Here is a 14,046-nt window from a genome sequence, read left to right as displayed (position 1 = left end):
TTTGGAAATAGTTGTTTACCTAAAGAAAATTACGGAAATCATTTACTACCAGGTGACAGTCAGTTTAAGTGTTTCATTCTCATTTTGTCTTCCCACAAATGCACATTTCTTAGATATGTGGGATTCTGTATATAGACAGGTTTTGCTCATTGAATTTACATTTATAGGGTTGAGGTATAAACAAACTACTTTTTCTTTCCAACTATCAATATTACATGTTCTATCAAAAAGGTTCCCATGAAAAAAGAATCATTCATGTAGGCTCTGTCTGTATGACTTCCTTCCATATTCTCTGCCAATTTAAAATTATCATACTACATACCTATGCCTAGCTTTAATCCAGAGCATTGAAGATAGTGCCTTGCCATAGAACAGAGCACAGGGTTTTATATATAGTAGTCACTCAATAAATGATTGATGAAGTCACTTGGGTATGAATCCTTGTATTATCCCTACTTGACTAAAATGATTAGTGCCATTTTTCACATACTTAGCCAAAGATAATAACAATGGCGAAAGCTTTTGCTATACTGGATATTTATTTCTCCCTCAGATTCCTGCCTACTTAAAGTTTTGAATCATCACCTACCAACCTGATAATCACATAACGAATACCACCAATGACTGTTTGTTCTCCAACTGCATCTTGAAAGAAAATTTATTGTCTTATACTGAGAAAAGTTTTGTTTGAAGACAAAAATACTTCCAGGTAGAACAAATAGTTCATTTGGAAATCTTTTTTTATTATTATCATTTAATACTTTATGCTTTATAGGCACAAATTCATTCTTAAGCAATGCTTGTGGGTCTTTTTATTTGAATTTCCAACTCTGAATAATAGTTGACATTGAAATCGTTCAGCTGTGTTACAGTCTCCCTTTACAAGAGAAAAACATTCCTTCAAGACAGGCTACCCACAAAATCATATAGAATTGAAAGATAATCTCCCAATTGCCTCAGTCTTTGTCAGATTTGACTTATGTATGCCCTGGCTTTGTAGATAAAAAGGAAGTGTAAGGTGTGTAGGTACAAAGTATTATCCATGCAAACATAATGTCCTTCTTTTATTTAAGTTTACACATTTCAGTATACATGGGTGTTGTTCTTAGAAATAAGAAATGCAAAGTGAGAGATTTGAGCTATCAAAAGGTGACAATAAATGATACAGTGGTAAATGCAAATTTCATGGTCAATACTAAAAGACCAAAAATGTCCTTCTGCCATTGTCCATTTTTTTCTAGTTTTAAAAGCTGTAGGGGGAAAAATACTCTCAGGAAAAAAAAAAAAGAAGCTTTACGGCAAAAGAAATGAATGTAAGAAATGGCACTTTAAGTAGTGAAGAGATGTGAAGCATTGCAACTTCATAACCTGCTAAGGAGCAACAGCTGTACCTAATTTCAACTTGACGTGCTTCAGATCTCATATTCATATAGGTATTTAATGATCCAAACATAATGGTCCTATATAGAATAATTACTTATATGAAGGAGCAAACTTCATACGCATTCCTTTTTAAATGATCCTTCAAGAGAAAAACTGCGCTGGCTCTTTGAACAATGAATAGCCTGTTTCACCAATCCAAATGTTTGGGACTAAATACGTTACGTTTTAAGAGAGAAAAGTAATATTGCTGAGGTTACTTCTTTTTGACAGACTCCTTTTGTCTCCCCCCTTCCCAGGATAGCCAGTACAATGAAAAAAGGTAGAATGCCAAGCCAATCATTAAATCATAGTGGTAGATGGTTACAAGAAATACCAGAAACAAAAGGAAATAAGGTATTTTTGAGTTGATGTATCTTGAAAGCAGAGATTCACTGCATTGAGCTTGACCTTCTTCGGCCGGGGGACTAGTAGAGGCAGAATTTTCACATTCCTTGTTACCTGAAGAGCATAATGATTTTTCGGAGTTTAGTAACCCTTCATTGCCATGCCTTGCTTCTTCCTTGTTCTCAAAAGGTTCACTGACTAAAATCATTGGCCCTAGAGATTTTTCCACACTGCATTCTCCTTGTTGGAAAACCTGGCCTATGCATCTTTCTCCTCTACAACTGGATGCCACTTTTCCTGAGCTTTTGGGAACTTCTTCAGCTATAGACCCAGGATGAGGGTGCTTCTCAACATCCTGGATTTCACTTGTTGGATTACAATTATTTTCTGATTTATTAGAAATAGAATGGATAGCCACAGTAGTAACTGCATTCTCTGCGGCAGTTGTCTGTTTGTCAGATGGCACTGAAGTTTTAGTATGGTGATTAGAAATGTCAGAACCATTCTGAGAAGCTCTATTAGTGTCTGAGCTAAAAGCAGAAGGAGTGAGGACATCTAAGTCTGTTTTCATTGATAATTCTTGGACTTTCCCATCATCTCTATTTTCTGAAAACATTTTTTCATCTGTTGGCAACATTTCCAAGTGTAAATCCCTTTTCAAAGCTGCTTTATGGTGCCCTGTAATGGCCTGTAAGGATTCTTCTACAGATGTTATATTTCCAGTGCTACTTTTCTCCCTGTCATGTGTCTTCCCAGGCTTGTACATAGACATGGTTTCTTCCTTCTCCATTTCATCTACATGTACATTACAAATACCTAAATGTGATTTCTTTTCAAAATCATTGTCATAGATTACAGCTCCTGTATTCTGTTGACAAAGGGTATAATGTGAGTCATCATCCCTCCCTTCATGTGGATCAAACGCTGTTTCCCTTTCCTCGATGGGCCTGTCACTTCTTGCTGTCTCTTGAGGTAGCTTAGCAATTATTGCTTTTTCTCCAGCAGACATGCTTTCTGGAGTACTTTCTGATGTTGTCTTAATTATATAAGCTGTACCTGCTTCTGCTTTCTCAGTAATACCATGATCAGCTAGCGAAGACAGTTCACAGCTTACTGTTTCTTGGCAGGTAAACAATTCTGTAGAAGTACCTTTCAAACTCCTTGTGTTATCTCTCTTTTCCCATATGTCTTCACAATCTGCTTGTTTTGTGACCTGTTCTGCTACATTTGTCTTACTCTCTCTTGCTTTTCTCTGACTTTCTAGAACATTCCAACTGAGTTTATGCCGTGTGTTCTTCTTCTGATCTTCAGGATTAACCCAATCTGATTTTTCTTCTTCAACTTGGAAAGGATAATCATTCCTCAAAGCATTTTCATTTCTTGGTGAACAGACTTGCCCCGGCATCCCTCCTAAAGTCGTGCCTCCACTGGTCATGAAATCACGCTCTGGGGTTGTTACCACAACTTCTTCCCAACTTAAATGTGTCCTTGGTGAAGGAAACGTATCTGCTGTTATTGGCCGGCTGGGAATTGTGGTCTCCTTGCTCAACAGAGCAGTTAGGTCTTTGCTACTAGCTCCTAATACTTCCACACTTATTTGAGAGTGGCCTGTCTTCCTTTCTTGGTCATGGAAGTCTGATTGAAAATTGCTGTTTTCTTTTTCATGAAGACTTAAATGTATTCTTTGCTCTTCCTTATCCTCACCACTGCCATAATCTTCCCTGGAAGATCCTTTTCGTGTTGTTTCTTCCAGATATGCAGATTCTCCTGAATGGAAATCTCTTCTTAAACATTCCCGATCTTTTATTTCAATTTTCTTAGCTTCTCCTTTATGTTTTTTCTTAAGGCTGCCTGCCATTAGTTGATCTGGGAAGGGACAGGATATTTGCACTCTGCCCCTCTCTTGGGCTGGATTAGCATTATCATCCAGTTCTTTGCTGCTGACGCATAATTGCACTAATTCATCACTGCTAGCATCTCCCAATGATGGCTTGATTTCTCCCATACCTGAGGTAATTTTCTCTGATGGTTGATAACTACACTCATTTCCTGAGGAATATTTTTCATTGTAGTAAAAATCTCTCTGTAAGGAGCTTTCTGCTGATGAACTTGGAGACAAAGGCCTTTCGAACAAGTCAGTACATATCTCATGGCGGATTTTCTTCTCCAACCCTTCAGCTTTATTTGGAAAATTGACTGGATCTGTTGAAAATGTATTCTTTTCATCTCTGGGAGGAGTACGTCTAGTTCGTATTAAGCGTTCATTTATCTTAAGGGATGAAAAAAACAAAAAATAATGACCAAGTGATCTTTTTAAATATACAAAATGAATTATATAGGTTTTATTAACTCAGCTAGTAATTATCTGGTAGATTTCCTTGACTCATTTTAATTGTAGATTTCGTACAAACTCCTCTGGAAGCCGGATGTTTTGGGGAGATCTTTGTGGGGTATGATTTGGGAATGAGATTAATAAGAAAAGGGGCCCAAATTAATCACTCTCCTTCCCAGCTTCCAAATATCACATTGTATTATTCAACTATTCTTGCTTGTCATTGCACTTTCTCCTCACTAAGGATATACACATTGATAGCTCCATGCTAATCAATTAGAGAGCAGCTTCCTGGGCGCCCCTTGCTGCATTTATACTTGCTGTAGGTGCCCCCGTTACAGTTTCTCTTATTAATATGTTTTCTGCAAAGCCTCTGCAAACTATTAATAGCAAAACGTCACTCAAAGAAAAGTGAGGGAGTTAATGTCTCTGCAAATTCTGTTTTAATGACCCTCTGCCAACTGGTACTCAAATGTATTTGAGCTCTTCAGTGATGCCAACTGTCAGGATTTAACAGTGAGATGCCTGTGTTTTTTTTTTTTTTTCTCCTCATAACTGACATTTGCATGATCTCAATAATTATATGCAAATCTTACGTCTTCCCCTTCTTCTCACATAAGGCTCATGTTACTTGTCAACTGCACAGCTGTCTTGTAAGCCAATGCCTGTGGGTTCCACAGATTTGGTTGTATTTCCATCTATTATAGAGCTTCATTGTTTTATGCATTAACGTCAGCATGGAGTAAATTAGCATCTAAATTACAGCTCCCTGTTCATTTATTGGACGTACAATCTCAGTAACTTCTAAACAAACTTTTATATTTGAGCCTGCTCATTCTAATGAGGTGTGTTGGTGAAGTATGTGATTTTTCAGGGCTCTTTCATTATATTCTGTGGTTTGAAAAAAAAAATGGCGATGCTAACTTTCAGCTGGTGAGAATTCTCACAATGGGTGACAACTTTGTAGTTTCTTAAAGTTGGAGCAAAGTAAATTGCATACTTTAGTGTGCAGCTCCCATATCACTATAGAAAAAGTGGAATGTGTGGGGAAAGAGATGAGCTCCGTTTCTTTTCTGTTTCAGCTCTCACACTGAAGAGGCAAACGTCTTTCTAATCTTAGATGATTATGAATCTAGGCATCCCAATGAGAGGAGCTCCAACCAGATACAGTAAAGGATAAATTGCATTGTGTGACTCATTTACTGCTGTTTCTTCCTTTGTGATAAAAAATGGTATCTAAAGCACACCCCAAAATGCCAAATAGATTGAATGTTCACCAAGTGTGAAATTTATGATAACAAATTTAATACTAAATTGTACAGTACAGAATTTGTTTCCTGTTTAAAAATCATGGCCCAGGCTATTTTCTTCTCACTAGTAATTTAATGCTTTGCAATGATACAAAACTATGAGAATCTCAGAAGGATGGAAGTTAAAAAAAAAAAAAAGTAAAGCAAGAACCATAGGCTTCTAGGATCAGACCGTAACAATCATCTAGTCCTAGTCCAACCCTCTCATTTTACAGAGAAGTAATTTATGCTAAGTGTACACTTGTCACAAAGATTAGAAATGCACATCAGGGTACTGCTACCTCTCCTGTAATTCCTAAAAACTATTACTCGGAGCCGCTGGTAAAGAGATAAGAAATGAATGTCATTAATTTACCACTGCAGAGACCAGAAGCAACATACTGAAATCAAAGTGCCTTGTTGATCAAGCTGGAGATGCAAGGACAGAATAGGCTGTGCTTTCACATTTACAAATTATATTAGTTGAAGCTTTTGAAAGGCAGGCATTGCAGCATCTTTGAAGCATAAATGGATTCATCTCCTCTAATACCGTGGCAACCAGAACACTTACCATCAACTCTAATTCTTTTTCATTATGTTCATCATGTTCCCTGTTTACGTCTTTTGCATTTTGATTACCAGTCTCCAAGTCTTCCTTGTCATCAGCAGAACAAACAATTGTTGGGATATAGGTATCTGAAAAGTTAATATGATTGTACATGTGTGAATTTTTTTTTAATTGTTAGCAAAAGAGACAGATTTTGTTTAAAAATTAAATAAACATTACCTATAACCTTTGAATCCTCAAAGTTATTCCCTTCTGATGTCACCGATGATTCTTCTTTACTGTTAAATTAAAAAAAAAAAATGTTATAAATATTTTCTTGGACTACATCTTTTAAATATTTTTTATACAGGGTGAAACTCAAGCCAGTAATAAGGCAAATATACATTTATCCTTTCATATTTTAAAATCTTACTTTGTATTTTTTTTAACAAAATTAATCTTCTGGAATGAAGCAATGGTAAATACTGATGGTAGAAAAATTGAAAAATAATTCACACAATGCCATATTTCTAAATGTGTGTTATTCATATTAAAACTTATATAACCAAAGTAAAAATGCGTGTAAATGCAGATTATTCCATCATTCATGAATTTAATCTTCATAAGTGAGAACATTTTTCTCTTGTTTAAATGATAAAGTTTTATGAGCTGACAGTCCATTTGTGGTTGAGGAAATTGCTTTCTAACATTTCAATTATTAATTTTTTTGTGTTCCATTTTACTCAAAATTCTTTCAGTTGAACTGATACAATATTAACTCTCTCTCCAGAAAAGGAGAAAAACACAACCTAACTAAAAACTGAAAAGGCAGCTAAATTTATACTCAGTTAAAAGACTATATGTGTATTGCCACAGGCTAGTTTTATAGCCGAGACTTCAGATCGCTCATATGTGAGCATATATGTTCTTACTTTAAAATGATTCAGGTTACACTCCCTTTTCTATCGTATTCTGCATACTGATTAAAAAAGATAAATACTATTTTCTCTCTTATATAGACTGTTTTTAGGTATATTTGTGGAGTCGTTAGAATTTAGATTCACCAGTGACACTCAGTAGGGAAAGTATTAGTGAAAAAGCCCACTTTGTGTATAGTCGTGACATGAGTCAATCTCTCAGAAATGTTTGGCCCAGTATTCACATTATCTCGTATTGTCTCAGCTGAATTTTTCTTCTAGTGACTTCTAAATGACTTTTTCTGCAACAAAAGAAATCTAGAGAGTTGGACAATGGCTAATTAATTTGTGTAGTTGAGTCTAGTTTTCATTGCATAGACAATTTTGATCCAAATCCCAGGAAGGATCAAGAAATAAAATCAAGTAAATCTTGGCAAATTTTATTTCACCAAATCATGAGAAAATTGCAAACTCTTCCATACTGATTATGAAAGAGGGTAATTTTCCATTTTGTGTATATTCACAAAGCTTAATTTTAACTTTACCAACAATATTTGGTAACTTCATTGGACCCGTAAGTGAAAATAACACCACTATATAAATGTAATTTTGTTAGAAAAATAAATTATTTACATAATTGACACTCAATGAATTTCTAACTCTTTATATTATTTAATGATGTCAATTTTTTTGGGGTCAATAACTATGCAAAGATTCATTTTGGTGGACTGTAACTGTGAGATGACACATCTTTTCTTATCCATGCACAAAATGCTATGCGTGTTTTACAAATAAAACATTAAAAAGCCTTTACTATTCCTGCTTCTTCTTTATTGCCATAACAATACTGAAGATATCATTTGTAGAGGAAAATAATAGTTACTCCAAAGTTTTTGTTTTTACCTAACCAAAATGCTAAGAATCATTTTTTTTCTAACTCAATCCTCCTAAAATACTTCAATTTTTAAATAGTACTTGATTCAAAAGGAAAGGAGCCTGCTTGCATCTCATTTTAGGAACAAAAATTAGGTACTCATCTGTGTACTATTATGTTCAGTTTCTTACAAAAACAGCTAAATACAGAAATGTTTAAAAAATTAAAAGTTTTATATTTTGGAATAAATACAAAGAAGAAGAGCTGAAAATAAATACAATTTAAATATTGGATCAGATATTTATGAGCAAAAGCTCCTACAGGAAAAGAATAAAATTGTTTCAACAAATATTAAAGAAGACACAGAAAAATTGAAAAATATACCATGTTCATAGATAGGAAGAAGACATTATAAAGTTGTTGATTTTCTCCCAAACCAATCTACAGATTCAATTCTAATCAAAATACCAAAACAGTTTTTTACAGGATTTGAAAATATATTCTAAAGAGACAAGCAAATGGATAATAACAGCCAGAATATTTCTGAAAAATAGCAGGGGGAAGCAACCTACACTACCTGATTTCAGGAGTTCTTATAAAGATTTGGAAACCGTGGTGGCGTAATGGTTAAGAATTCGGCTGCTAGTCAAAAGGCCAGCAGTTCAAATCCACCAGGCACTTCTTGGAAACTCTATGGGGCAATTCTACTCTGTCCTATAGGGTCGCTCTGAGTTGGAATCAACTCAATGGCAATGGGTTTGGTATTTGTTTTTTTATAAATATTTAGTGATTAAGACAGTGTGATATTGGTACAGGGACACACAAACTGACGAATGAAATGGGATTGAGAGCTTAGAAACAGACTCACACATCTATGGAAATTTGGTATATGACACATGTGACATATGAGACAGCCAGGAAATTAGGACCTTTTCAGTAAATTAAAAATGGTTACTCTTATGGGAAATGAAGGAATTGGCACCAAAAACCAAGCTTGTTGCCATCAAGTTGATTCTGACTTATAGCAACCCTATAGGACAGAGTAGAACTGCCCCATAGAGTTTGCAAAGAGCAGCTGGTGGATTCGAACTGCTGACCTTTTGGTTAGTAGTGAAGCTCTTAACCATTGCGCCATCAGGGCTCTGAAACTGGCATAATATATATTAAAAAACAAACTCTAAATGTATTAAGTGCTTAAATATTTTTTTAAAACCTTTAAATCCTTAATAGAAATTAAATGGGAATATCTTTCAGACTTTTGCATAGGAACATGTTTCTTAAATAAGAGTGAAAGAGGGCATTGATTATAAAAAATTGGTGGATTTAACTCTTAAAATTTAAAGCTTTTGTTCATTAAGAGACATCTTTAGAAAGTAAAAACGTAAGCTACAAACTAGAGGAAGATGCTTTCAATACACAAAATCAACACAAGTATCAAGAATATATAAAGAACTCTTATAAATCAACAAGAAAGCACAATAACTCATTCAGTGGGGACAAAAGACAGAAACAGATATTTCACAGAAGAAAAAACTCTAATGCCAATAAGCACATGCAGAGATGGTCAGCATTATTAGAGGAGAGAAAAGTGCAAAACATGACTATAAGACAATACCATTTTATACCCCTTTAATTAACAAAAATTTACAAGTCTGTCATACGGAGTTAGAGATGAGGGTATTGAGCTATACGCTTTCTTATGCATTGCTGGTGGGAGAATAAATAGGTGCAACCACTTTGGTATACAGTCTATCTTCTAAAATTGAACATTTATATTATTATTGACCACTATATCCACTCCTAGGTATATACCCAAGAGAAACCCTTGCACATAGACAGGAGACATCTATAAAAAGGTCTACAGTAGTGCTGTCATCAATTACACAAACATTTAATCAACCCAAATGTCTCTCAACAGAGAGTGTAGTAAACAAACAAAAAAAAAAAAACTATGGCATATCACACAAAGGAATATTACATGGCATTCGAATTTAATAAACCACAGAGATGCAAAAATATAGGTGAATCTTAATGATATAATATTAAGTGGACAGTACCAATATAATACTTCAGAGTATATTCTCTTGTATTAAGCTTAACTTTACTCAAATTTAAAAATATATAGCAAGGAATACATAGAAATATAATAATATTTTAAAAAAGGAAGAAAGAGAATTATTAACTTGATTTTCAAGCTTACGTTTATATCAGCTAAAGCAAGTTAGAGGGAAGAGTGGTGAAAAATGGTAAGAATTTAGCTATTGTCTTGAGTGGTAATTTTGCAGGCGCTTATTTACTTATGTATATCTAACTAAATAGTTGAATATATAAGTAAATAAAAGAAGACCATGCATGGACAAATGATGAAAATGTGATGAAGTGAGCATTATAATTAATCTGTTGTTTCTATGAACTGAAGGTCCAAAGAAATAAAATGTTATGTGTATAACCTGAGTTGGTGAATTCTAGTTTCAGATAATTAATTAAGACAATTGGGCTGATCTTTAGCCTAGATTAAAGGATGTCTACAAATAAAACCCTGTTTCAAATTCAAAATATTAGTCATATGACCAATTACAACTAAAGGGTTTATTCAAAATAACTTCAGAAAAATTGAGAGAATAGGGCGAAGAACTGACAATTGATGATGATAAGGCCCAGAGCTGTATAGTATTATAAGATAAACAAAACGTATTTTTTAATATTCTAGTCTCCCCTAGCTATGGACTAAATAGTGTCTCTCAAAAAGATACGTTAGAGCCCTAACCTCTAGTACCCGTGAATGTGACCTTGTTTGGAAATAAAGTCTTAGTAGATGTTATCAGTGAAGTTAACACGAGGTCATAGAGGAGTAGGGTGGGTCCTAATCCAGTCTGAGTGGTGTCTTTACAAAAGAGAAGAGATACAGAGACACACACAGAGGGCAGACAGCCACATGAAGATGGAGGCAGAGAGGGAGTTAGGCTGCAGCTGCAAGCCAAAGAAGGGCTGGGGCTACCAGAAGCAAGAGAGACAGGGAAGGATCTTCTATAGCCTTCAGAGCAAATGGCCCTGCTGACAACCTGAATTCAGACTTCTGGCCTCCAAAACTGCGAAACAATAATTTTTGTCATTTTAAGCCACTCAGTGGTACTTTGCTACAGGTGCCCCAGGGACCTAATACACCCCATTTTGTTCCCTGAGTCCTTTGTGAGCAGGAGAGCTTCTTATTCAATTGTATTCCTAGTGGCTAACATGGTGCCTGACACATAATAGTGGCATAATAAGTGTTATTGAATAAATACTCAACATCCTTTCAATTTCTTCCTTCTCCTCTTTACCATTTACCATCATTATCATTACATTGCTCTTCTCTTCTTCCCTCATTAAAATTTAATTTCAGAAAAGAATATAATAAATTAAAGCATGCATATTTTTGTATATCTCAGGCTTAAAGTATCACCCCTTCCAAAGTTCAAGACAATGCTTTAAATTAGAAGTCAAAGAATTAAACAAAATCTAAAAACTACTATGGTATAAATTTGGAAATTAAGACTTGTATTTTGTGGAGCAATAGTTCATTTCTACCACACATTAAATCAGATAATATAGTCACAGTTTTTAATAAGAAGGGTCATCCATTCTCTTAATGGATTTTTTGAACTCCTACTATCTTAGTTACCTAGTGCTGCTATAACAGAAATACCACAAGTGAATGGCTTTAACAAAGAGAAATTTATTCTCTCACAGTCTCGTAGGCTACAAGTCCAAATTCAGGGCATCAGCTCCAGAGGAAGGCTTTCTGTCTCTGTCGGCTCTGAAGGAAGGTCCTTTTCATCAATCTCTCCCTGATCAAGGAATTTCTCAGGGCAGGGTCTCCTGGTCCAAAAGACTCACTGTTCTTCTGACTCATGTTTCTTGGTGGTATGAGGTCCCCACATCTCTCTGCTGGCTTTTCTCTTTTATATCTCAAAAGAGATTGGCTTAAGAAGCAACGTAATCTTGTAGATTGAGTTTTGCCTCATTAACATAACTGCCACTAATCCTACCGCATTAACATCCTAGAGGTAGGATTTACAACACGTAGGAAAATAATGTCAGATGACAAAATGGTGGACAATCACACAATGTTAGGAATCATGGCCTACCGAAGTTGACAGATGTTTTTGGGGAACACAATTCAATCCATAACACCTTCTATGTGTCATGTATTGTAATAAGCACTGGGAAAACAAAAGTAATAATAAACTTCTTTAAGGAAGTTACAGAGTAATGAAATAAAAAGCCAAAACCCTTGCCGACGAGTCGATTCCGACTCATAGCGAACCTATAGGACAGAGTAGATCTGCCCCATAGAGTTTCCAAGGAGCACTTGGTGGATTCTAAACGCCAACTTTTGGTGAGCAGCCGTAGCTCTTAACCACTATGCCACCAGGGTTTCCAACGATGAAACAGACATGTTAATAGGCAATTGTTATAATAAGCAATAACCCCCCCAGTACATTGTATAATAAATAATAACATATGAAAAATATTCCCTTTAGATAAGAAGAGAGGACAAGAATGAGGAGGATAGTCTGCAGAAGAATTAGGTAATTTTTCACAAAGGAAGTGACATTCTAAGTTAGGTCTTCAGGATAAATAGGAGTTGGCAAATTAGAGAAGAAAGGTAAGGTCATTGTAGGCAGAGGTCACAGTAGCAGTCAAATGTAAGGGTCAGAAAGCACAAAAAAGAGATGCACATCCAAGAATAATGAGCTGTTCAGAGGGCTTGGATAGTGCTTTGGGAAGAGCATGTCAGAAGGTGATACTGGAAGTTAGCCAGGTTGTAAATGACTTAGCATGCCAGAGAAAGTAGGGCTGAATTATTTAGGCACTTTTTAACCAGTGGGGATGGGGGTGTTCTTTAAATGGGAGAGAAACATACTCGGATTGACTTGTAGGGACCTAACTCTGGGGGCAGTGTAAAAGAGAAACTGGACAGGATGAACAATGGAGAAGGAAGACTAGGCATGAAGATTATACAATAATTCAGGCACAAAATGATGAAAGATAAAGGTGATGGAAATGAGGAAAGAGAAGAGGAACTAAATTTGAATTATAACTTTTGATGTAGCATCAATAGAATTTGTTGATGGATTCACTATAGATTTTTAAAAAATGCTTCCTCCTGCCAGACCTTGATTGCATCATGAGAACCAAAAATCTACAGCCTCGTCCCTTCCAAAACCAGAGCCAGGGAGAGTTAAGTCTAGTGATTAACTGGGGGATTAACCAGGGGATCCTGCTTTCTTACTGGAGATATTATTAAAAAAAAAAGATCAATTGCTAGAAAATGATACCATGCTTGGTAAAGTAGAGGGTAAGAGAAAATGAGAGAAACCCTCAGTGAGATGAATTGACACAAGAGATACAACAAAGAGCTCAAACATAGCCTAGATCGTAAATATGATGCAGAACTAGGCAATGTTTCACTCTGTTGTACGTGGGGTCGCCATGGCTAGGAGCTGGTTTGACAGCAATTAACAGCAACAACAACAATAGATTAATAATTAAAAAAATAATTCATGTTTCTAAGGCAAGCTGTTAACCACACAAAAATTGAGTTCTACGGACTCTGTACCTAAAAGTCCCACATGACTTTCAGAAAATTTATTTTACTTTTCATCTCAAATTCCTAGAGTTCATAGATTCTCAACTCTATAAAGGACCTAACACTTGTATAGTTCCATCCTGTCGTTTCACAAATAAAGAAACTGGAAGTCAGAAAGGTTAAACTGTATGACAGAAGCCATAGCTGACTAGCAGCAAAGCTAGAGCTGAATCAGTTTCTTGGTCACTATGTCTGTATTCATTTTGTAGAGAATTAATTCATAGTGAAAAAGAGCAGAATGACCCGATTGCAAATCTCAGTCTTTCCAGTTATTTACCACTTATTACGCCGCCTACATAGGGAAACCCTGCTGGCATAGTGGTTAAGTGCTACTGCTGCTAACCAAAAGCTCGGCAGTTCCAATCCACCAGGAACTCCTTGGAAACTCTAGAGGGCAGTTCTACTCTGTCCTCTAGGGTCACTATGAGTTGGAATCAACTTGACGGCAGTGGGTTTGGTGTGGGCTTATTAGCCACATGCCCTTAGACAAGATACTTAAACTCTCTATAACTCATTTTTCTCTAAACTATTGCATATTTCTTACCCAGGGCAATTTATTTCATATAGTGTCCAACAGATGGACATGTTCAATAAATGTTATTATTAATATTACTAGTGAAATGAAGTAAATACCATTGCTGATCATTGATCCTATACTACCATACCGCTCAATTAAAATGTTGCTCAT

At 35.6% G+C, this 14,046-nt stretch overlaps 1 protein-coding gene across 1 annotated transcript in view; it reads right to left on the bottom strand.

Annotated features, from left to right (window-relative positions):
* Positions 1-1,083: 1,083 nt before the first annotated feature.
* PPP1R3A (protein phosphatase 1 regulatory subunit 3A) overlaps positions 1,084-14,046 on the bottom strand; it is a 50,735-nt gene continuing 37,772 nt past the window's right edge. Inside the window, exons 2-4 of the mRNA XM_064289794.1 lie at positions 6,176-6,234; positions 5,960-6,084; positions 1,084-4,036 (exon numbers count right to left, since the gene is read on the bottom strand). Of these exons, the coding sequence (XP_064145864.1) occupies positions 1,637-4,036; positions 5,960-6,084; positions 6,176-6,234 (2,584 nt within the window). The 3' untranslated portion in view covers positions 1,084-1,636. The remainder of the gene's footprint in view (positions 4,037-5,959; positions 6,085-6,175; positions 6,235-14,046) is intronic.

Source organism: Loxodonta africana, chromosome 8 (assembly GCF_030014295.1).
Source record: "Loxodonta africana isolate mLoxAfr1 chromosome 8, mLoxAfr1.hap2, whole genome shotgun sequence".
NCBI classification, from domain to species: Eukaryota; Metazoa; Chordata; class Mammalia; order Proboscidea; family Elephantidae; genus Loxodonta; species Loxodonta africana.
This window is presented reverse-complemented; position numbering and strand designations above follow the sequence as displayed.